We start from the raw sequence: 25,170 nt of genomic DNA on the forward strand, positions 1-25,170 counted from the left end.
TGTCACGGAGGTGTTGTGCTGACGAATAGCTTTACGGCTGATACCAGTGTCTGTGTGTGTGTGTGTGTGTGTGTGTGTGTGTGTGTGTGTGTGTGTGTGTGTGTGTGTGTGTGTGTGTGTGTGTGTGTGTGTGTGTGTGTGTGTGTGTGTGTGTGTGTGTGTGTGTGTGTGTGTGTGTGTGTGTGTGTGTGTGTGTGTGTGTGTGTGTGTGTGTGTGTGTGTGTGTGTGTGTGTGTGTGTGTGTGTGTGTGTGTGTGTGTGTGTGTGTGTGTGTGTGTGTGTGTGTGTGTGTGTGTGTGTGTGTGTGTGTGTGTGTGTGTGTGTGTGTGTGTGCGTGTGGGAAGGGGGTGGCTGGGAAGTGGCATCGATGACACGTGCAGGCGAGTACATAAATTTTCTTCTTATGCTATTCGCTTCGGCGCTGTGTGCATTTATTCATGCAGAGAATGGAAACTCATTGTTGCCAAAAGTACCATCACCACCAACACTACAACGCTCGAGTGGTACGCGATGGATATAATTTTGCGTAATTAAACAATCACTTCCATACTCTTCCAGACGCCATGATCGATGATGATACATTCATCACAAACATGATTCTCCCTTACACCGGGAAGCACCCTGGTGTTTTATCACACTTTCATGCAAAAACGCATTCTCCCCGATGTTGATGACCCATTGGGGTCGTCTCGCAGAAGTGTGTATGTGTGATAAAAAATGAGATCTTTATTCGAGCGGCACCCAAACATTTACCCTGAACACTGAGCCCACAAAGATTTACGACGACGGTTTAAGCCACCCGGCATAATCACATACCCGTGTGTGATGTTGATCACTATCCAACCCACAATCTCGTTCCGTGAAAAAGCAGGAAAATTCCATATAAGTAAGCGATGGTGGCTGTGCAGCGTGTACTATGTATGGACGGGACGTGTAAGATTGAATATTTTACGGCATCCGCGTTGTGATAGCGTCCCTGTCTTGGTGGAACGATGCTGCTCTATATTGGTGCAAAAGTTTTTGCCCTTTTCAATCGCAGAGTTTAATTAAAATAAGAGCTTCGATATTAACCACTAGCCGTTAGCAGGCCCGGAAGCTTGTTCAAAGCGGCAAAAGTGTTGTGTGTGTATGTATGAAGATGAAAAATGTTTGCTGACTGTGTATCTTTTATCGTTTTCATGAAAGCGCTTGTCGATAGGAATTTTATGTTTGCACCTACCGTTTTACTAAACGGGGATATTTTCCTTCATAATTTTCCACTTTTTTTGTGCCATCATCACAAACACCACCATTACCGCTGGAAGTAAATTGAATTTTGTGTAACAATAACGCCAAAGGCATTTTCATTATTGCCTCACCACCCGCCACACGCTTCCCTGCTTTTGCGCTAATCCCAAGTTTCTCTAATGCGGTCCCGATCTCTGACAAGCAAAAACTCTCAGTACGCGGCAAACGCGTAGCGCCGGTCGTAATCGAAATTAATTCACATCAAAGCACCAACACTTGCCGCCCTAACAAAATAAGGCAGGAAACGGTGTACTTACCCGGTGTACGTGCAATGTTTTAAACCAATAAGACAGACAACCAAACAAAACGCGTAAAATCAGTTCAACAAATATGGTGTTTTGCTGCCACACACTTCACTGTTGGGTGAGTAGTTGCGATGGACCATCATCAGCCGGATTCTCCCCTGTAAGTTCACGAGTGGTGGTAAGGCGAGTAAAAGTAATGAGTAAACAAAACATCGCTACCGGCAGCATACTCACGAGGAGGATCTCTTTGATGCGTAACGTTAAAGCAACGATCTTTCGCTTTTGTCTAGAGTATTGGCAAGCGCTTGCTTGAGGCCTAGAAGGAATTCTTCGCAAACAATTGCCCGATAAATAATCGCTTGGTGTTTGAAACCTTGGATGATGTCGAATAATAGGGTAAAAACCGTAATGGTGGTGGAAGCACAAGCTGCTAACAAACACTGATTTACGTACGGAGGTTATTCATATAGTAGGACCTTTGAAGTCGTCCAAAACTATTCCAATCTTGGATCTGTCGCGGCGAATTTTGGACTTCAGAGAGCATTCAACGTTCCAGTTAGTACTGGGACATACCTCTGAGGTACAGACTCTGTCCGAAACTTACTAAACTCTCCTTCATCTTGACTTAAAGAACTCCTAAGGGGACTCCGGCCATCAAATGGCTTCCTAGATTTGCCGATACCACGTAGTTGGATAGTCAAGTCCTCACTACGAGGGGTTGGTCCGGATGGGATTTGAACCACAGTCCGGCCGTTTGAAGACCGGCAGAATGGACCGGTAGAATGGACAATTGGCAAAAACATAAGGAGAAACAGATACAACGACGAGCTCTAAAAGCTGTACGATGTAGCGTTCGCCGTTCTGGTTAAGTTGTTCGAACGTAGCTAAATCCTTTCGTTTTGTTGGCCGTTCCGTTTCGATAGTTCCTTTCAAAAATTGTTTACTTCCAATACGTTAATTTCGTTCCGTTGTTCTTTCGATTTCTTTTCGAATATTCTTCCCATTTTTTGTATGATTTCAGTAGGGTTTGTGGGTTTCGTCCACAATCCCATTGAAAACCGGCTTTTAATTTCACGATATTTATAAAAACGTTTGTCTATTCTCTCACCAGTAGTCGAACCAGCAGTATAGGCTCAGGTGGGCTGCTCGTCTGGCTGTCAATGTGATGTCATTGACACCAGACGAATCAGACATTAAACTCCTTTTAGACCCTCCACAACGTCAAAGTATACGTATGATAGGCCCCGGCCTATATTGGAATGGTAGATAATGGTGCCTGACTGAGTGTTATCGAGGATTTCTTTAGCAATTCAAGAGCTTAAATCAGTTTTAATCCTGTTGTGTAAATTATTCTTTTTCTTCTTTGGTTTTTCAATTTAAATAATCTTGAAGGACTAGTCCTGCGTACTAGGATAAAGTTTAGATAAACTAAGCTTCGATAATCGGGTCTGTCGTGTGAGGACCAGGGCCACCAAAACACCCCATCTAAGAAATTTTGTTAATTTTAAAGCTGCATTTGTTTTTATCTTCATCCATATCTTTCCCTTTAAAAATATTACTCGCTACGTACATCCTAACTCTTAGGATCGTAGCGCTTCACGAACAGCTACGATCCTACAAGTGCTGAAGATTGAATCTAATTATGAGCATTTTAATTAGCCTAATATTACCGCTCTGACAAATCAGCCTAATTGACTAGTGCACAGCCATCGCGAGGAAAATTTCACATTCGTGCCCAAGAACGTGTCATCCAAAACCGCAAACACATACATGCCTCACAGGAAAATCGTATGTTGCCGGCTCTTGACTTCGTACAACTTCACCCGAAAGGACTCTGCCACGGGTAAAGGTAGTTTCGGTGTTATGCTGATTACGGCACCGATTACGGTTCCCAATTGGCCAATTTGAGCCAAGGCAAAGCACCAAACCCGTTTTCGACTTCCGAGCACCGAGCCGCACCGACACAAAAATTAGGTTAATCCGACGACTACCAGCGACACTCTTCTGCCCCAAAATACCCCGTTCCGGTTCATTTCGTACCCCGTTTTGCAGTGGAAAAAAAATTATGCATCCGATAGGAAGTGGTGGGAGCGAGATAGAAAGCAAAAGAAGTAACAACCAGAAAAAAAAACGCTTGAAAACTCTTCATCTCTTCATTTACAGTAAACATTCAGCGGCACTTTAGAACGGTTACCGGCTCGTTCTACAACGGTCTTTGATTTTCACCCGCCGTAGCGTTTTAGATCACGGGACGAAAGGATAGGATATGGTATTTGAGGGCCTTTTTATCTTTTACTTTTTCAACCATCTGACCTGTCGACCGAAATGGCCCATCAGTTTCATCAGGCCTGTTCACTGCGTGTGTGTGTGTGTTTCAGATGCCTGTTGAGAAGAATAAAAAATGCGTCAACTATTAACAACATTATCAGGGGACAGATTTTTTGTTCTCCGTTCTCCTTTTACGCTTTCTGCACAAATCTCTGGCCATCCGGGAGAGTTGAGCCCTGGGGCTCGGATGAGTTGGTTGGTATGGTAATGAAGTTCAACAGCAGCAACAGAACACAGGAGAAAAAAAAGTTTTGCACCAATCCCAAACTAAAATAACAGGTTCCATTTTCAGGACAACATTTCTTCCTTTGAGGGAGGATCAGTTCGAAATGGATGTTTGTAATAAATTTAAATGAAGCCTGAAAAATAAGATACGAAGCAAACCCTTTTTTCTGTTGGTTGTTAAGCATTACATCTGCATGGTTTAGCACGTTTGCTGCAGAAACACAAGATAGGAAATAATTTATTACAATTAAAAGCTTTTATTACCTGCTTTTGAAGGCAATAAGCATAACGTTAAGCTTGCAAAATAACTTCTACATAATCACCGACGAAATCTTTACTTAACTATTCAAATATATCCACTTTTTCAGTGAACTTTCCACTCAAAACATCGTACAAGAAGGTGATTGATTGCTAGTGGTTATTTATTTGTTTATCTGTAGCAAAACACGAGACCTCTATCTTTCGATCAAACGGTACCAAGAGGTTCAAAAATGGTCCAATTTCCGGATTCACTAAAACATCACCAGCCTCGCACTCCACATCGTTCCCACCGTGTCAGATGCAATGGACGCAACGAATAAATCACACCGATTAGAAAACTAACAACAAAAATGCCGAAACAACCAGCGTCGGCAATAATGGAGATTTATGGATGCTGAGCAAATAATAACTCACTCCGGTCGGAAAGTAAGCGCACCCATACAGTTGGGAAAAGCTGATTAAATTATTTGTTCTAGCTAAGCATACATATCACCCGATTCGAGGATTGCTGCGAGCGGCGGTGGCACGATGGTGGTTGGTGAAATTTGCGAAACTGTTCTGTCTAAGGCAGCCCCACCACCTACCATAGACGCACCATATACGCAAGATACATATCGTAATGGAGGTTAGAAGATATGGGCCAGAAATTGAGCAATCATTCAGAGCGCGTTGGGAGCAGCAAGGGTATCGATTTCCTTTCGAACAAACAGAAGCTAACAAGCTTCTTAGTCCCGTTTTCGCAGCACGATGATGCATGAAGTTCTCACCGTCTCCGATGGGCGTAAGCAGGAGGTCAAGCTGGACTCGATAAGCCAACAGTGTTTTGCTAATTTATCACCCCGGCTTGAACAATGCATTCAAGCAAATCCACCTCCTTTGATGAAATCGTCCCTCCGAAGTGTCGGTTCGTCAGGACGAATTAAGAATTATTATTTCATTAGAGCCATGTACCCAATCGACTACCATCGCATCACGCTCCCGATCGCATCACGGGCATTCAACATAGCATCTACATTTTCGAACGGAAATTACCCAACAGAACCGTACTAGATTCGTAACAACTCAAAAGGCAACAGACCAAGAATAATGATTTCCTTCGCTCTCAAACCCAAGCTCTTTTGCAGCCAAATTTTGCCCTACGGCTGGATGAAGTTTGTCCAGTTGTCGGCGCCGAGATAATTCAACTACCGCTCCCGGCTACTCTCGAGAAAGACAAACACCAGGGTAAATGATTTGGGTAGGGCAAGGTTGTGGTGGCAGATCCTAAAAATGAGCATTCGTAAAGTCGTAGAACAAAAAAAAAACACACACACACGCACAAGAATATCACGACCAAAAAGACAGCAACAAAGTAAGGGAAGCTAATTATTCGACAAGTTTTCGAAGCATCCGGTGCGCTGCGAAAAAGTAACATGCTATCCAGATTTGGCTCGAGAGTATTAAGCGGCGTGTTTAAGTTTCCACGGTTCGGCCGTGTATTAATTGTGCCCTGATACAGGAAGCTGGTCATTATCAACAGCTACCCTAGCTAGGGTAATATATTGCACAGCGATTCGTTTCAGTGCCGCTTTGCACTCCGACTTCCGTGCAGCTGCTCCGGAAGGTAAGCTTTATTCGCACTAGGGCGGTGAGCCCGCCAACGGGCCGAAGGTTGATCGTTAATAAAAAAAGGAAACGAAAACAGGAGCAAAAAAATAAACAAGTTCATTCGCATACCAGCAGCCTAATCGTAAGGCGTGCTGCGTAAATTAATTCAAACTTTTGGCCTTCTGAACAGCTTCTGAGCACAGTTTCCCACACTGGTGAGGTCAGTGAGTCTGAGGGTGGTGGAGAAAATGTGGCCCCAAAATGTGAGCAGAATAATTGGAAGCTGCTGTATGGGCAGTCGGTCCTGCAGCATGTAGAAAGCATTCGCTGAATTTAAGATTTTTTAGTTACTATGCGTTATCATATTATCTTCATTTTTTGGAAGGTGGAAGGCAAACAGAGGGGAGAAGGTTAAGCGAATGCCACCATGCGGGCATTCGCGACAGAACAGTTCTTCTATTGACAAGACCGCCAGCTACCAGCAGGCACGTTTTGCGTTGGGTCACTTCTCGGTATCAGCAGATAGCCGCCGGTAGGAATGTCAAAGGGACGAACGCACGTTATATCCGCACATCCTGAAGCCGGAAGGCATTAAGGCAGCACAGTAAGCTTCTGCAAGGAGCAACAACCAAAAAAGAAAAGAAACCTTCAAACAGTCTAAACCACCCTACGTGCGTGGAGCCGAGAGTTGTACATTTTGTTATTATTATTTTGTTTCTACTGCAAGCTTCACTTTTCGGTGGCATCCTGTTGTCCCTGAGGAAAGGCGAAAGCGGCAGAAAGAACAGCGAAACTCATACCCAGCTGTAGCTGAATGATATAAATATAGGGCTCATAACAATTCAAGCTATTGAAGGGAGAAAAAAACGCAAAATTCCCATCGCTTTGGTCCTCATCCCAAAGATGGAAGCCAGATCGCGCGGCGTGGAACTTTAGAGCAGCAAAAATCAGCGAGCTGAAGAAGTAATGGAGCGGGTGGAATGCGCTGTGCTTTGGTAAGCGAAAGCAACCATTTGCTACCACAACCACGAACTGCGACCTTCTGGCCTTCACGATCTCGAAAGGTCTAGCGGATTTTGTAAAGTATTATAATTTCGACGAACCTTCCGTCGCCGGAAAGCCTGACGAACTTCGCTATGGAACGTTTTAATGCGATCAAAAGTACTTCCTTTCTTTCGTACGCGCTTTGCCGTTCGGATGCGGCTATTCATGCGCACCACCAAGCCCACCCCGGCGTAATGATGTATGTATGTAGCGTTTTGAGATAATTTCATATTATTGTGGCATTTCCCGTTCGTTTGTTTTATTTCAATACCCATTTGGAGAATGCTGCGGCAGGGAGGAATTGTTTCGTTCATTTAAGTTAGTTACGTCGTTAGATAAATAAAGCGGAATGACAAGTTTGAAAGTAATGTCAAAAAATTAAGCAAGAATAAAGAGCTCCATTAGGATTTTTTTTTTGCTTACTGTGAAGAGTGAAATAAGCTCACGTGACAGTAGAAAATATAATTGATTTTTGAGTATTTGACTGAAAATATGTATGCATGTGTTGGTAGGATACAAGCGATAAAGTGCCTAAAAATTCCAGCGAATGTAAAATGTTCTCAAAATAAACATAGCTCGAAAAGGCCTTCTTGGTACTTGATATCAAATTAAGATTTAAATTGTACCATCCAAAAATCGTTACGCCCGATAAAATGTCTACCGGAGATACATTAAGATAAAGACGGCGTAACCCCAAAGGAACATTGGACGTTTAGCCTTCCATGAACCGATTCCGAATAAAATGCAGACCAACCAATACAATGCCACAATTTTGACGAGCTATCCAGAAAACTGTTCAAGCTAAACAGCTTTGGCCGGTTTACGCCCGGCTGAACGCCACGCTGACAACATTCAAGTTTAATTATCATTCAACATACTTTCGATCTGCTCGACCTACACCGATTCGGTTAGCTAAGGTTAACGACGATAAAGAAAGTCATCTGGACCCCCTCTCCCCCCCCCCCCCCCCCTAACCCCCGCGGCTATTCACATCTCACCCCCCCAATGTCCATATTAAGCCTTTACCGCCGCAGCCCTCAAAACGCAGACAGAGCGAACAATTAGCTTTGATCTGAAAGCAGATTCCATCGGAAAAGCCATTAAAATCTGATTATAACCGATACGCTCACTTGAGCCGACCATCGTGTCAACGGCGGTAATTAACATTTGCACGAAGAAAACGAACCAAATCGTGCCATTTAAATAGACATTTTGCGTTCTTCCTTTCGAAGGCACGCACTTTTAATGTTTCCTCCCGGTGCCAAATAAAGCCATTTTCCCTTGCCGGAGACAGCGCTCGCTTGCCGGAAAATTCCGCAAATGGACAGCTAATTAGTATTCGCGCCGGGCAATCTCAGCCTGTACGGTGCTGTTAACATTTTCATATCTTACTACCGGGGGGTTTGTTGTGTTTGTTCACTGGGAAAAATAGGCTAAATTTGTGTCGTGCATTTGTCATGCTATTCTTTGGCAGCACCTGCGACGCACGATGACGTTGTTTGGGACGTGCTGATCTCGCACCGTACCGGTTTTGGTCAGTTTTTCCACGCTTCTTACGCTTCTAACATAAACGCAATCTAGGGCCCGGGATGAGGGTGGATTATGTTAATTATGAGTGATTGGAAACAGCAAAACGTCAACATAATTTCATCAAACCAATCTCAATAAGCTGTTCCGGCGAAGGAAATCAAATTATGGTCATGTTCAATGGCCGTACAATCGGGAGAATGTACTAGTTGAAACTTTGCATGATGGAACGAAGGTTCGTTCATTTTGCAAGCACAAGCAATCTTCGCTGGGGATGTTTGCTTCTAATGCAAATTATCGTTAATATTGCAAATTGATGAACTCTATTATTTAAGTGAATTAATCGAAAAATTGCGGTTCAGCCAGATATTGCTGAAAAGACCGTTCATCAATAACAGCACTAGTTTTGTAGATTGGTAATTAAAATAAGTTTGGGATCCGAGGTAAAATAAAATTCTTATAAACCGTGTAATTAAATGATTCTATAGACTTTTAATGCCATTTCATTGGAACAAACGTAAAATTCTCTTAAATATTTGCAAGAATTCCCCGTATAATTTTTCATGTTCGTGTGTTCTTTAGCATCATTGTCTTAGTTAGCCTTTTGTATTTTGTATTCTAAAATAAGAAAGCTTTATGGTAATGGTGATAAATAATAAATCAACAAATTATAAAATAGTTACAAATTTCCAACGAAGGACAACAGACCGACCGACCGAACGTCATCTTCACTGACAGTGCTAGTGTTCTGGCTGCCTTGGAACACGGCACCTCAAAAGACCCCCACATTCAATTCCTTGACGACATCCCTTGCTCACCCGAAATCGTTTTATGTTGCATTCCGGGTCACTCCGGAATTCGCGGTAACGAAAAAGCCGATCAGCTTGCCAACAATGGTCGGCTTCGTCCTGACGAACCATACAACACCCTTTCACGCCGAGATGCCATCCGCTTCACCAACACCCTTATCTGCCAAAGCTGGAACTCCACATGGCACAACCTAGACCTCAGCAACAAACTCCGTCCCATCAAGTACAACACCTCTTCATGGGAAGATACCGAATCCAGTCACATTCAACGAGTCCTTTCCCGCCTTCGTAGGTCATACCCACCTTACACACTCCTACCTCCTAGAAAAGTATAGCCACCACTCCCCACTCTGCAGCTTCTATGGTGCTGACATCACCGTCCGCCACATCCTCACCGATTGCCATGGATATACGATACACCGAACCACCTGCCAACTAGACACCGATTACACGAAAATTCTATCACCCGACAAACTTCATCAGAACCGCCTTGTTCAATTTTTACAGAGCAGTCATTTAAATAGAGAAATTTAAGCAGCAGCTTTAACATATCCATTATCATATGCCATAATCGCAATAACATTTCATAATATTTAAGCCACTCCTGCAATACTTTTGTATTAGATTATTCTACTTATTTACACAGTAGAGAGGCGAATGTAGTCTCTAGGACTCAAAGCTTTTTTAAATAAATGAAGAAAAAAAATCCAAATTTCCACAACAAGCTTGTCAAGTTTCACTATTCATTTGAATTCGTCCACTTAGTGATGTGCTTCCAGTTCTATTGTTTGTATTGAAATTGTAATTTAAAAGAAGAGCGTTGTAAGGCTCAATGAAACCGCTATTGAGTTGGATATTATTATATGCAAAAATCGATATCGATTTCACACTCTGGCTATCAAAGCAAGAGAACAATAAATTGTTTAAGTAAATTCATTGCTCACACGTCTGCTGCTCCAAATGTCCTTCGATGCATATCAACGCATATATCCATCTGCATCTACTTAAGGCAAACACTTTCACCAAGACCGTACCGTGAGCTTTACAAACCCAGAAGCCTTTTTTCCAACTCGCTGCTAGGTGCAACAACTGCAACTACTCGACGATTCCATATTCGCAACACAAGTGCACGTAAACCCCGCTATTAGATGAATTGCATTCGTATGTCAATCACACGAGAACGTTTAGTTCACATTGTTTACCTCAACGCTTCAACTGAAAATATCTTCGCTGACCAGCGCAACGGCAAAGAAAAACTTCCAACGGTTGTTGATGCAGCAAAACAAATGCAGTTCATCACCCGCTGTGTTCTACTTCTGGAGCATGCTTCTTCAAGTGTACACCTTTTCTACGTACGTATCTCTTGCATCGGGACTGGGTAAAGCATTTTTGTTTATTTAGAAGCACCCCATACTCTAAACCTGACCGGTGCTGCTGCTGGAAATTATACTTCACACTCCAAGCTTTTCACCTGAATGGTTCTTGTGTGTGTGTGTGTTGTAGGAAGGTTGGCACTGTTCGCCAGGTAAAGAAAATGGAAAGCGAATGCAATACGGTTAATGCAATTTCCAATACGGTATCAGCATTGATGAAACTGATTGAATTGAATAGTGCCACAATGCACTTCCACTCATTTGCATCCTTGTTTGCTGTGTTTTTCATTCGAAGTGTTGTTTTTTTATGTCTTCGCTGATCCTCCTACTGTACTGCAGTTCGTTGCTTTCAACCAAACCAAACAAAATCTCATTAACACTTGAGAGCATGATGACGCCGTTACCGTTGGAAGCGATTCAATTTCCTACACCAACGCTTCAGGTGTGTGTTTACGCTTCGTTAACAAAGTGAAGGAAAATGTCAATATTTTTGTCTCGCTCAATTCACATACTTGTTGCAATAGTCGAGTACAGTTCGCTAACAGGTAAATGGAAACCGTACCCGGCATGATGTATGCGAAATTCAATATAACTCATGCACAATTCACCACCGGATACCGGAATCGATAAGGACGAATTGAATTAAAAATAGCGTCCTATCTCCGTACGATCCGTACGGTTAAATTGCTCGGTTCTAGCAGTTCCGAATCGTACACAATGCACGGCAGGTTTCCCTAGCGATCTTCACGTGCCACACAACTCGGAACAGTTTCCCGTGACTGCCAGCAGAACTAATTGGGTTGCCACCGTCCGGGGAAATGCGCTAGACGATGTGCCCTTGACAGTCGGCTTGCCTCCTTCCTCGTACTAGGAAAACACCGCATTGGCTTTGATCTCGCGGAACTCAAATGTGGCGCGTGTACATTATTTTTCGGCTGCGACAAAATTCGTTTGGACTGGGTAACAAAATTAAACAGCAGCAGCCCATGTCGAACCATTAGCTCCAGGGCTAGAACAGCTCTACAGGGCAGCAGAGGAAGACGCACTGACATACATGCATAAGGAAAAAGAAAACAGTCAACAACCTTGTTGACACACTCGAGTTAAAAGCAAACGAATACTATTAACCAAAGAAATCTCCCGTCCCGTCGCGTTGTGCATCAGCAAGAGCGTCATTAGAAAGAAAATTGGAGAAAATATAATGGAAAAAAAGTAAAGAACGGAATATTTTTACTTCTAAATGACGTGCGCTAGGAGATGCTAAGTGACGAATTGATTCAATTGCTTTGCAGACAAAAATCTCCATTTACCGTTCAACTCGCTTCGGCAAAGACGCGCGTATTTAAAGCAAAACATCTCTTTTTTTATGGATGTTAAAAAAGAATTGAATGTTTTACCTGACAAGAACAGGAAAGGCAAACATTAATCAATTATCTTTATTAAAATTGCATTATCAAAACGATCGTTACGCGCATCCATTTGGAAGGACCGAATTTAATTCCATCTTTGCACAGACAAAATAGCATTCGAATATAATTTTATTTCAAATTTTTCGACGTCATTTAAAGTAGATTGCATTTCGAGGTAATTCAACATTTGTTTTGGAGTCTTTAATAAATACTCGTCCGTCATTTGTTTTTGACCATTTGTCAAAACATTTACCACAAACGAACACTCATAACACAATCCATATGTGCATACGCCTTACGATGTTTGTATTTTATTTTGAGTAGGAAGTAACTCGAACTAGATTGAAGCCAAAGTAAATGTACATCGTGCGACTGTGACGATTGCGTGGCCCGGCAACACGAAGAATAGGGGCCACCAGTACTAGACCATTGCTAAAGAGCTTTTAATACGGGGACCGTTATACGAGGTAACTATCGGGGTAGACAAACGCTTACTCTGCCACTTTTTCCGACCAATTTGTTTGGTGCTTCCAAATTGGTGCGGGGCCAGATCTGCCTTTGATGGTACCGTATGATTATCTCATGGACATTTTAAGTTAAGTTATATATTTGAGCCATACTCCATCGTGTATCGAACACATGCAAAAATACCAGCACAAATGCAAATATATTAATCGAACGTTATATGAAGTCGTTATCGTGATTGCATGAAGTCTCTCTCTGAGTGAATATATTAAAGAACCTTTTGCCTTCTATTTTCTTGATAACTATGAAGTCAGAAACTGTTTTGACATCAAGAAGGATTTGTATGTTTTTTGATGATGTTTTTAAATGCTTATGTTGCTGATGCTGTAGAAGCATCAATCGTTCTAGATGAAAAAGGTAATAGATAGGGAACGAGGGGCGGCCCGGCGGTTTAGGGTGACAGTGAAGCCGATCTTCAAACGGCAGGACCGAGGATCAAATCTCATCCGGACCGTTCCCCCGTAGAGAGGATTGACTATTCAACTACGTGGTATCGGTAAGTCTAGTAAGCCATTCTATGACCGGTGTGACCTCAAAGGTCGTTAAGCCAAGAAAAAGAACAAGAATGATAGATAGGGATTAATCATAGATAAAAATTCTTAGCTAATTACCTTATTAACAATATCGATGTAAATCCGCCAACGAAAGCACTACTAAGGAAAATTTGTATTGAAAAGAACCTTAATAACAGGTTGGCTGATAAGTCCCCGGTCTGATACATAGATGGCGCCGCTAGTATTAAATGCATATTATTTTTATATAGCACCAACCTTCAAATGATTCGTGTCAAAATTTGACGTCTGTATGTCAATTAGTTTGTGAGACAGAGCGTCTTTTGTCAAGCAACTTTTGGTTGCTTGACGAACGAAAAAAGAACGAAGAAGAAAAAAGTGTTGTTCCACCAAGACAACGCACCGTGCCGCAAGTCATTGAGAACGATGGCAAAAATTCATGAATTGGGCTTCGAATTGCTTCCCCACCCACCGTATTCTCCAGATCTGGCCCCCAGTGACTTTTTTTTGTTCTCAGACCTCAAAAGGATGCTCGCAGGGAAAAAATTTGGCTGCAATGAAGAGGTGGTCGCCGAAACTGAGGCCTATTTTGAGGCAAAACCGAAGGAGTACTACCAAAATGGTATCAAAAAATTGGAAGGTCGTTATAATCGTTGAATCGCTCTTGAAGGGAACTATGTTGAATAATAAAAACGAATTTTGACAAAAAAATGTGTTTTTCTTTGTTAGACCGGGGACTTATCAGCCAACCTGTTAGTAGTGATTAAGGCCATTTTGTCAATAGGGCAGTTACATACCCGTAAAAAAGGAAACAATAATTTGACAAAAGTCCACCGAAAATTCTGTCTAACTCTTCCAAGTTGTAGGTTATCAGAATATTTCTTTTGCATTCTTTACTTGGCTTAAGATAGTGATCATAACCAAATGACCGAAAGAGATACTAACATTAAAAAATACACCTATGAATACCATTACACAACTCATTGGTAGTAAAACAACATGCCATCTAGCATAATAATATGCTTATCCCAATGAAGAACAACACGTCTAAAAGGAAAAACAAACATGTTTTTGATGTTATTTTCAGCCTGAAGTAGATGCACCAATCAACTGCGGTTGGAACAAATTGAACACTACTTAACGAAATCGATACAACAAACGCACCGCACACCAATATACCAGTTTTAATTATGCATAATCTGACCACCAGTGTTCATCACACGCATCTACGACCAACGAATGGAAAATACATACATATTTGAGCAGCTAATTAACATACTAACGCATTAATACGATCCCGACTGCAATGGCAAGGTCGGTGCAAAGGTGCGAAGGTCTAATCACAAAATCTATAACATACAGTTGAAAGAAAAATAACATTTGCTTTACAATAACAAAAATAACATTTGCATATAAGTTTTATCCAGGTTTCGTTGACACACCACAAAACATTAAAATATTCATCCAACCTAAAAATATGCTGCTATAATTAAGGATATCCTAGGATTAGAAATCTCAAAAAGGACCTCTTTATTCCATAGCATCAGACGCACTAGCTATGACCATAAAATAAAATGGTTAGTACAGCCAATATGGTGATCCCAGTCACAAAAACTTCGTTTGACGATGAATAGACATAACATACTTCCCTCCGAAACCGTCACCCGTTTCGGTACCATGAACATTTCTAATCAAAAGACCGGTTTATTGCATCCTCCAAACCCCCAAAAACATTTTTGCAATTGTACCATCCGCCAGATGGTCCACGTCCTGGAGTCCCGGGACGCGAGCTCCGTCCGCGGCTTTAGTGCATCCGTCTTATTTATCTATGACGGGTGGCGAAACGCTTGTTTCCGGCGAATTAATGGATAGCGGCATGCGGAATGGCACTGAAATAAAACCACCAAACAAACTCTTCCACCGAAGTGAAGATGAGAAACCCACATTCCATCACCATCGCCATCATCCACGCAGAATGTGTCGGCTGGGAGTGTACGAAAAAGAAGAGAGAAAAAAATACATGCCCAACCATTAATAAACAAACCAACAAAAAACGGCCCCACGACCGATACGGCACGCCTGGAGCGCGACATGAAACACACAACGCTACCAATTGCTGGTAGCGCGTGCTGATGGTATCGATTTACGTCGATCGGATTGTGGTTTCTCTACCCGCTTTTTTTTCCAGATTGTTCTTATCAAACTGAGCCACTATAGCGATACAGCGCTACTTTTCCGATTTCCTTATCATCGGCGTTGTTGTCCCGGTCGAGTACCAGGATGAAATTACAGGCCAATAAAATTCCATCCATTATCTAGCCACTCAACGCTACACAAATACCTAATTCGTTGGATCATGCTTTCGGATGAATAGTGGTTAAGGAAAGTGTTTCGTATATGATGGTAGCTTCTTTAGAAGCCTATCAGTAAGAGAGTTTCAAGAAGGGAAAATGTAACAAGAAAGAAAAACAACAACCAAACTCACAATGATTCCATGCGCGAAGGATACGGGTAGCCCGGTGGTGATGATCACCACCCAGAGGATCGTAATCGCAAGAACGGTGTTCTTCTCTGTGCGAATGACCATGCTGGCGATCGGATGCACAACCGCCAGAAACCGGTCCAGTGACATCAGCACAAGCGTGTAGATGCTGGCATGTGCCGTCACCACGATCAAATACTGCACAGTTTTGCACCAGAGTTCGCCGAATGGCCAGGACGCGAGCACGTAATCGGTGGCAGTGAAGGGTATGCAAAATACCACAAACAGTAGATCCGCTATGGCAAGGTTGATGATGAGCAGGTTTGTCGTCGAGCGCATCTGTGGATTCGATAGGACGACGAGCACGACCAGTGCATTACCGAGCAGTCCCGTAATGCCTATAAATCCGAAAAAGATCGCCACAATCGTCGATACCATCATCTGCGTTTGAAGGTCCTCCTCGAGGGACATGGTCGGCCCGGCTGCGGTACTGAACGCGGACAGGTTGAACCTGCTCGTACCGTCCAGCAGCAACTGGGTATAGTTTTCGCTCACCATGATCGTGTCTTGTTTCTGCCACTTCGCACTGAACAATTCACGCTCACTACAAACAATCAGTCACACTCAGTAGCACACAGCTTATCAAAAGACTTCCATTCTCGGAAAAACATCAGACCGCACTACACTCACACAAACACATAGTTATTTCATGATCACTCGAGATACTCAAAGCACATCTCTAAAACACCAGATAGAGCTATTCTACCAATGTGCAACAGGTTGAAAGTTAAGCAAACCCGCCCATGCACAATAAATCACACAGCTCGTAACATTTTTTGCTCCGATTTCGACCGATCCGTTAACGGACTCATCACTATCATAAGTTGTTGCTCGCTCCATAGGAACTACCAACACGAGCTGACCACATGCTTCCAAAAGCCTAACACCTCAACCAAAGGATACGATTTTAAACGCTCCTGTCTCAGCTACGACCGCAAGCAACCAATGTCGACCATGAACTGAAAGAAACCGTCGCGAAACGCAACTCCGAACGTGCCGAACTCTAGCGCCGTGAGAAAGGTCCACTTCAGGTCGCTCTCCTGGTGAGCGTAACACGAAAACGGTATGCGTGGAACAAGCACAAGCATGAGAGCGGACCGAATATAGATAGCATCCATCGCGATAAACCACATTTTCCGCTCCGGAAGGGAAACACTAAAGGGAGCCACACGGATCAACTGGTGCCGCGAGTTGTGATGCGATGCTCTCCATTCAGTTGGAAGGAGCGCTGTCTATCCTGCTACCGTTACTACTCATCCGTTTTCATGAATGAATTCGACGCTCGGTGGCGCACATACGAGCGTGTCCTTTTTAGGTGGTTCTGTCTGCCACGCGTGTCTACCGATCGCTGTAGGTTTCGGTTGGCATGTGGCGTGTCAATCATCAGCGTGTGGTTTTTCTTGCGCCTGGCACGATTCTAGGCTGTAGCGAGCAGCACGCCGTAACCGAACGATACCGACTTTCCCTCTCGGGTTGAGTGGCATTGCATTACTTTAAAGGGCCGTAAGCACTACCGCAATGTATGATTGAACAGTTTAATATGGTGATTGAATTTTGTGGCTTCAATTAGTATGTTTGAGTCTTTCGATACTAAACTGACTAATTCAACCTAAACAATTCTTTGGCGGGTGCTATTGAATCGATTTGAAACTTTCAATTAAGAAAACATCACACAAAGAACCACCAATACTCAAAAGCACCAGGCGCCTCCATCGATTAGAATTATTTAAAAAATCACCGTTTATTGTTGATTGAAATGTATGATGAAGGAGCAAATTAAGTGTTTCAAATTTAGCTCATGAAAGCTCATGGAAGCTTAAATTACATCATTTGAAATTTCCTAATTTGATTGCGTGTAAGTAGTAAAAACAGCCTTAGAATCCTAAAGTTGGTGTTTTATGGCAATTTAAACTTGTGAAAAGTACAATATATTTTCGGAAGCTGCTCGGTAGTTGATGCTTTAGCGACGCTAGTCTTTACACGATAGGAACGGGTAGCGAATCTTTTCCAAACTATTTTGTAAACTAAGTCAGGACAGGCAGCGATAGCAGGCAATGTCCTGTTGGTGCGTTTATCGTAGAGTCCCATCAACCCCTTAATTTGTTATTAATTAAAGTGGTAGAAAGTTCTAAAATGTGGTCAAAAATGTTCAAGGGAAAAAATATAATATTTAAAATATAATATAAGCATTCTCTAAAAGTAATTCATTATTTTCGTTTTTAAACATGTAAATCTGGCAACACGGCTCTTACCACAGTTGATAAGGCCCGCTGTCAAAACATCTAACCAGTTCAGCGTGTTTTGATTTCATAACAAATTTCACTAGCCGCACGAAAGCAAAACAGCATTGTTAGATAGCGTGAAAATACATCAGCATGGCTAACAGCAGGTTGGAAAAAATCGGAACCATCATAACAAGGTAATTGTACGTTCATTCAGTATCCAGTTCCAGTGTTAATAACAATGGTACCAAATGTTTCAGGACCCAAGGGCTGCTCAGGTCAGGTGCCATGAAGTTCGATGAACGACCACTTTGGTATGATATAGTGACCGCTTTTCCTCCCCTCGACGAACCACGTTACGATCGTCCCGCTCCGAATGTTCCCGTACGACAAATATTCTATCAAGAAGATACCGTACGAGCGTGAGTATTATTTGCCGGTAGCGTGTGCAGTATGGAAAGCATTCAGCAGTTGTTTATCCATTAACAGCAAATTTCACAAATCCGGCAAAGCTACATTCGCCACAAACTTGCTGGATACGAACAACCTAACGCCCACCCAGCAATTCATTGGAATTTATCAGAACCTTTCCACGCAAGGTGCATTAGACGAGCAGAAGGTGTTCGAAACAGCAATTGATCTTCTGGAAGATAAAATGCGCCAGCAAAGAGCCGACAAACGACCGGCTGAAAATGCGTCAATGGAGCAGCCTAAGCTCTCGTCGAAACCTGAGGATAGTGGCAAAACTGTGCAATTGCAAGATATATTTAAAGATTGATAACTTTGTTCATTTAGGAGTGTAATTCAATAAAATGAAATCGTGTCCAAAGTAGTGAAATTTTTTGTTTACATTAAAACCAAGTTACATCGATACTGTTTCTAGCCACCTTGACATTGACTTCGTTTGCAGCTGTCAATCTTCGGATCACGTGTTTACAAACGCTCGCATCGAGTTCAGTTCTTCACACACCTTGAAGACGGCGTGACACACACACTCACGTCTCCGTTCATTTTTGGTGCGAATTTTAGTGAAAGTGGAACTGTGATACCGTGAAAAACGCACCAGAATCTTGCAGTCTCGGTCCTCCGTGCAAAGAAGTTCGAATTGATTGCGTATCGTGTACAGTACGGTATGTTTTTTGCATTGTCCCCGACTGCTGCGGCTAGAATGATGCTTGCAAAAGAGAACAGTCGTTGTAGCTATTGCCAGATTTTGCACGAATTTCCCAGCAAGAATCTAATGTGTAGTTAGCGAAACGTTGTGTTACTGTGGTTATTGTGTGTGGCTTTTGCTAAGTTTGGTTCCAAATTTGGTGTTTTAGTTGCATTGCTACAGTACACCGTGTCACGATGCTTTCCTTTTCCAGCGCCAATATGGCGTCCTCTCGCAAGTACCTTTTGAATCCGTGAAATGGGCGTAAAAGAGCGCGCGAAAGCGGCTTGTGCTGCTGTCTTTCTCACACCGCTAGTACCCAATGCAACCGTACGGGGCGCTGGTGGTGTATTGTTTTCTGGCTCTCATCTCTATTCCGTCTCTTTCGTTCGGCAAGCGTCGTTTGGTCGTTTTTTGCGATTGAATCTTTTTTGTTTACAATCCTCACTCACAGCACAATATGACGGATATCGCTAATCTACAGCAACAGGATAGCAGCAGCTATAGTGGTGGCGACGGTGACGCTGACTTGGCCAGTGGCACGATGAGCGGGTTTGATCAAAATCAAGGCTCGGTTGCGGGCGATGAAACCAACTTTTCGCTGTTAATACGGCTTCGCGGGCTGCCGTGGAGCGTCACCGAGGAGGAGATTCGCAACTTTCTGCACGGCGTCAACATTGTGCACGTGCACATTGGCGTGAATCCCCTGACAAAGCGACAAACTGGCGAAGCTTACGTTCGTGTCGCAACCATCGCCGATCGCCACAAAGCATTCTCCCGGAACAAGCAAACGATCGGTCACCGGTACATCGAGTTCTTTAGCGCCAGCGAGGAGCAGTACGAATTGTCGCTTCAGGAGATGGAAGACGTCGAGGACGGTGGTCCGGTGGTGAAGCTGCGCGGTCTACCCTGGACCAGCACCAAGGACGATGTGAAAGCATTTTTCCAGAGTGAGTATAAAACGGTGGAACGGTGCTCTATCCGAAGGTGTCCCCTCCAACCAACAATCTTACCCCCCCACCTCCGTTGCACCGATTTTACGATCCGTAACGACTGGTAACAAAGGAAAACCCAGAAGAAAGCATCCGTGCTCATGGGCGCCCGTACATGCGTCACTCATCTTGAACAGAGCCTGTGCCTGTCTGACCGCAAGATTCCAGTCACACGTCCTGGCCAGCACATTTCGGTTCGGGAGAAGCGGATGGGTTTATGGGGTTGTGGGTCAGTCTGCGAAGTGGTATTGCATGCGCTTGTGTGCGCTTTTCAAATCCGGTGCAAGACTCCGGCGATAGTTACAATCCTTAGTCTCCATCTTCCTTCTTCTATCTTTTGTCCCTCTTTCCATACCATTCATTCATTAAAATTTTGTCACAAAACAATCAGAACATACGCAATACTATCAGCTGGTATCACTATCCTGACCCATTCCATTTCCGTTGATCCTTTTCATGAAATCATTTTCATTTTCTATCCTTACACACCAACCAATTCTGTGGAAATGTAATGAAAAATCGAAACCAAACAACAAACAAAATCAACGAAAAAAAACTAACCACACTCCCGCAGGCTTGACGATTAAGAATGGCTATAATGGGATACTTTTGCTACTGGACAACCTGGGACGGGCATCTGGGGAGGCGATTGTAGAGTTTGCATCTGAGGCCGATGCTGAAGCGGCCATGGGAAAGCACAAAGAGAAGATTGGGAACAGGTGGGTGGTTCGTTCTTGTTACAACTTTTTTTTTTTTTCATTAAAAATTGAAGCAAAACCGTTGACTATAAGAGCAGCTAAAAAGTTGAAAGCTATAGAACTATAGATAAGGATGTCCTAAAGACATGCGGCTGTAGGGCCGCATGAGTTTAGTGTTTATCACACACATGCTTTATGTTTGAATGAGAAGAATCTTGCATCAAATAACCAAAAGATGTTTATGCTTACGTTGACTATTAATTTAATTTGCCCTAAAATTTGATCAAAAGTTAAAAGAATTCAGGTTACGAATTAGTGAAATACATTGCTTCCTGCGTTACATGAAATTATAGATTTTTGCATTCGCGATCAGCTTCAAGATTTAGTATTTCGGCATCTCGATTGCTCGTTATTGTTGCTCCCTATCTATTTTTTCGTTTCTAAACAGTTAAGTTACGGTAGGATTTTGCGTATGCGCTTCTAAATTGGGCTATGTTTTGGGTTTCCTGTACTCGGGTTCATGCTGATACCTGTAAAAACGAAACAAGGTTTTGGGTATTCAATGTGTTACACCTCCTGTGCATTCGCAGTTTAGTCGGCTGCCGTTGCTAATGGTGGGGTAAACGGTCAAAAATGGGTTTCAATTGACGGTGGAATGTGTGGATGTACGAATAAGCAAAAGGGATTTGTCGGGAATAATGTCAAAATATGAAAAATACTATTATTTGCATCGATGGTGCATTTTCTAATTACTCTCGGTAAATATGGCTGTTGAAATCGTAAATGCAGTCCACTGGCACTCATCGCTTACTGATGCCTTAAACTATGTTGTATATTGCAAGCACTTACAAATTAATCTCGTGAAAAAAGATTTTACATACCGTCGGCCGGATTTGAGTCAAGGACATCAAGGAAACGCCGTCCGATGAATCCCGCTCACGAGTAAAGTGTAAGAGCATTCATTGCCAAAAAATCCTCATCTGCCAGCATTGTAAATAATATGTTAAAATGAAATTACCGCACACATACAGACCACTGGCGGTTCATGTACTTGCCGCGCATCACTCCTCCGCCACAAATTGATTCACCTTGACGACAGCATCTCAAGTATGGAAATTAAAGAGCCCCAAACAAAAATAAATCTTGTATATTAACAGAAACAACGACAGAATGCGGCTGTCGTTTTGACAAACGCTTGGTTTAAAGTTAAGCTAATAATTTTTTTTGTATTTGATTCTTTTATTTTTACTATTTCTTCCATTCCTCGTGCCACAATGTTGTGTATGTGTGTGTGTGTGTGTGTTGTTTGTATCCCTTCAAACGTCCTGTTCCTTCCTACCTTTACGGTGCAATACACAGATACATCGAGCTTTTCCGCAGCAGCACTCGCGAGATGAAACGGGCAGAAAAGCGCCTTCGACGCATGACACCATATGGACGCAACGATCGCAACTCGGCCGGTGGTGGCTACTCGCAGATGTCTGATCAAAGCTATGGTCAAGGTAAGATTGCTAGTTCAACATAGGTTTTTTCGGTCCGTTTAGTAATACAAAACATCCTCTTTCTTTGTGCAGATTATTCCGATAATACAATGGGCTCGGGAGGTAACATGGGCGGTGGTTGGAATGATCGTTCCAATGGGGGCTATGGCAATGGGGGCAGTGGCTACAACACCAGCTCGAACAGCATGGGTCAAATGTACTCTCCGGGGAACAATGGCAATTCGGGTTCGGGTATGTCCAACAATTTGGGTAACATTGACATCTTGCGCCTGCTACAGGACCAGCTAAGTAAGTAACTCCTTACCTTAGTTCTTGGGCGCTCGGAGCAGGCGCACGAACGCCTGTCGGCAAAAGGACATGAATGTAACTTTCCACCTATCTTTCCTCTTTTCACTGTTGACGTTCACAAGTAGATCGAGGTGGAGGTACCAACTACGGTTCGGGACGTAGCGGCAGTCCTGCGGGTGGTGGTATGAGCAGTGGCGGTGTTAGTGTCGGCACCAACAGCTACAACGCCAGCGCTGGCTACGGTTCCGGATCGGGTGGCAATACGGGTGGTGGAGATATGCAGTCGATGATGGGCATGGACCGCGGCGGTGGCAGCAGTGGCAGCTACCGTACTTCCGGACCGATGTCCAACAGCTACGGTAGTTACTCGTCCGGCATGGGAAGCAGTAATAATTCCAACATGGGATCATACAGCAACAGCAGCTACGGGTACGGATCTGGCGGTGGAGGCGGCAGTTACGGTTCGATGAACAATTACGCCAACATTGACTTTGCCGGCGACGAACCGAACCTGTACTGTGTGCATATGCGTGGTATGCCGTTCAGCTGCGACGAGCAGGATATGCACGATTTCTTCATGCCTCTGCGGCCAGTGAAATGTGTGGTACAGCTGAACAGCCGCAAACGTCCGTCGGGCGAGGGAGATGCGTACTTCGAAACGAAGGAGGAAGCAATCAAGGCGATGCGAAAGGATAAGGAAAAGATGGGCTCCCGGTACATCGAACTGTTTGCTGGACAGCGTCACTTTGGTAGCCCGAGCGGTAACGTTGGTGGCGGTGGACTTAGCGGTATGGGAGGTAATCAATTCCCGAAGAAGTACTTTAACTGAGACCGTTTTTCAAAGGATGCGCGGGAGACCGGTTTGAGATGAGATTTTTTATATATGTCCTCACTTTCATTATTCAATCCATTATCGTTTACCAACGCTCGTGTTGTCGTGCATGTTCGACCGAGCTACGCGGAGGCTTTGATTGTGTGTTCCATCGTGAACGTTTTGCTTGAACTCAACAATATTACGATCCGTCTGTGTACCATTGTGCTGTGTAACGCTTTCCCTGAATGGAGATCCGCACAGGATAATGATACCATCTAATTACATCTAGTACGACAAACCTTATGTTATTTTAACCCACTGACCAGGCGTACGCCGCTTGCGTTGGGATAGCGTTCGTTCTTTTTCGTTGAGAGCACTTGTTTCGCTAATGTCTCGTGTAAAAAAAAATATAACAAAAGAAACACAACATTTGACAGATGATAATCAGAATTACTTTAATAATCCCAAGAATAATGTGCGGGAGAAGCCTCAAGCAAGGTATGCTGATGAACCATATTAACAAAACAAAAAACCCGCTTCTTACACAGTAAGCCTAACCTGATAACGGTGGTGGTGGTAGTGATTATGATGATCATGATGTTAATACTTTCTGCATATGCTGCGGTTTGTGGGTAGCTGATTGCGAAGGACTATGTATAGCTCTTAAGACACATCGTTTAGCGAGAAAGAGAGAGAGAGAGAGGGACAACTCAATTCTTATAATGCACTGTAGACACGTGGACAAACTGCAGCAACACTGGAACAGGAGGAAAAAAGCATACTCTCTACATAAAAAAAAGCAAAAATAAAACATTAGCTAATCAGAAACTCGTATTGCGGAAGAGATCTTTTGTTTCGTTTGTTTGTGGCAGTAGAATAATTCGTCTTATGCTTTACTATTAATAAAAACTTTCATCAACACAGACAGACCGAGTATGCTCTAAAGGTGTACTGACATGGCAAAGGGTAAATAGAGGTGGCGCGTGTGTTCCGGAACACACCCAAGAAACGGAAGATAGAGCTGTAAGTTAAGAGCTATCGAGATATGAAATAATAACGACGAGGGAAGGCCAAAAGGGCAAAAACCACACATGGAGTAAATAAACTGACACCCAATTAAAAACCGATCCGACGTTTGTGGTTTGTGCATTCCGCGGGAAAGAAATAATTGCGCACGTGCGAATACATCCGGGAGACTCAGGCCGAATAACTGAGGTTAGGATTTGTGTTTTTTTTTTTTTTTTGCTAAAGTAAACGTGTCAAATTCTTTACCTGATTGCAACACTCGTTTTGGAATGTGTTCGGTGCGAGTATTTGATTGAGAATTTCCAGACATACGCTAGAGAAAATCTAGTAAAATTTTCCTACATTAAAAACTCCTCAAAACTCTGTTTACGTTTCGAATGATCAGGGATTTCTAGCGACTTCGTCGAAGGCTGTAAAGCGCATTGAACTTACCGCATACTGATGCGTTGAACACGTATTCAAAATGACACCGAACAACCAAAACCGTAATCCCAACAACGAAACCGATTATTATGCTAATTATGTATTTGTTGAATATTTTAATTCCCACCAGCCCCCAAAGCTATTAAAGTACGTCATGAAACCCTTTTCATATTCTTGGGCTTTTTGATAATTTTCGATTCTTTACACAATATTGCGAAATAATCTGAAACGATAGAATTTAAAAAAAAACCTTCTTTATTCTACTGTAGAATGCAATTTTCCTGTGCATAGCATATTTTGGTAAGATAGAGAAAAAAAATCACAACTAAAATATCTCGCAAACGGTGACGTCCATGCGTCGTCGTAGCATAAACATCT

At 43.0% G+C, this 25,170-nt stretch overlaps 4 protein-coding genes across 4 annotated transcripts in view; 3 read left to right on the forward strand and 1 right to left on the reverse strand.

The window, feature by feature from the left end:
- The window catches only part of LOC126558396 (allatostatin-A receptor-like), a 57,193-nt gene extending 40,950 nt beyond the window's left edge, over window positions 1–16,243 (reverse strand). The window contains exon 1 of the mRNA XM_050214408.1: window positions 15,618–16,243. Within this exon, the coding sequence (XP_050070365.1) occupies window positions 15,618–16,172 (555 nt within the window). The 5' untranslated portion in view covers window positions 16,173–16,243. The remainder of the gene's footprint in view (window positions 1–15,617) is intronic.
- Window positions 1–25,170, forward strand: part of LOC126556869 (chloride channel protein 2) — a 209,273-nt gene that overhangs the window by 156,623 nt on the left and 27,480 nt on the right. The window lies entirely within an intron of this gene.
- On the forward strand, window positions 18,038–18,717 carry LOC126559881 (28S ribosomal protein S23, mitochondrial). Its single transcript, XM_050216055.1, has 3 exons — window positions 18,038–18,093; window positions 18,157–18,318; window positions 18,386–18,717. The coding sequence occupies exons 1-3, from the start codon at window positions 18,050–18,052 to the stop codon at window positions 18,672–18,674; spliced, it is 495 nt and encodes a 164-aa protein (XP_050072012.1). The 5' UTR covers window positions 18,038–18,049; the 3' UTR covers window positions 18,675–18,717.
- On the forward strand, window positions 18,867–23,365 carry LOC126559794 (heterogeneous nuclear ribonucleoprotein H3). Its single transcript, XM_050215968.1, has 6 exons — window positions 18,867–19,026; window positions 19,504–19,999; window positions 20,616–20,760; window positions 22,099–22,241; window positions 22,314–22,529; window positions 22,652–23,365. Exons 2-6 carry the CDS (start codon window positions 19,510–19,512, stop codon window positions 23,356–23,358), a joined length of 1,701 nt encoding a protein of 566 aa, XP_050071925.1. The 5' UTR covers window positions 18,867–19,026; window positions 19,504–19,509; the 3' UTR covers window positions 23,359–23,365.

Source organism: Anopheles maculipalpis, chromosome 2RL (genome assembly GCF_943734695.1).
Source record: "Anopheles maculipalpis chromosome 2RL, idAnoMacuDA_375_x, whole genome shotgun sequence".
Lineage (NCBI taxonomy): Eukaryota > Metazoa > Arthropoda > Insecta > Diptera > Culicidae > Anopheles > Anopheles maculipalpis.

Bases quoted from the DNA above. Each gene is read 5' to 3' on its own strand.
- LOC126559881 (XM_050216055.1), top strand. From the start codon at position 18,050: ATGGCTAACAGCAGGTTGGAAAAAATCGGAACCATCATAACAAG. The intron at 18,094-18,156 runs GTAATTGTACGT...CAAATGTTTCAG, and splicing joins ATCGGAACCATCATAACAAG to GACCCAAGGGCTGCTCAGGT. The intron at 18,319-18,385 runs GTGAGTATTATT...ATCCATTAACAG, and splicing joins CAAGAAGATACCGTACGAGC to CAAATTTCACAAATCCGGCA.
- LOC126559794 (XM_050215968.1), top strand. From the start codon at position 19,510: ATGACGGATATCGCTAATCTACAGCAACAGGATAGCAGCAGCTATAGT. The intron at 20,000-20,615 runs GTGAGTATAAAA...ACACTCCCGCAG, and splicing joins TGTGAAAGCATTTTTCCAGA to GCTTGACGATTAAGAATGGC. The intron at 20,761-22,098 runs GTGGGTGGTTCG...TGCAATACACAG, and splicing joins AAAGAGAAGATTGGGAACAG to ATACATCGAGCTTTTCCGCA.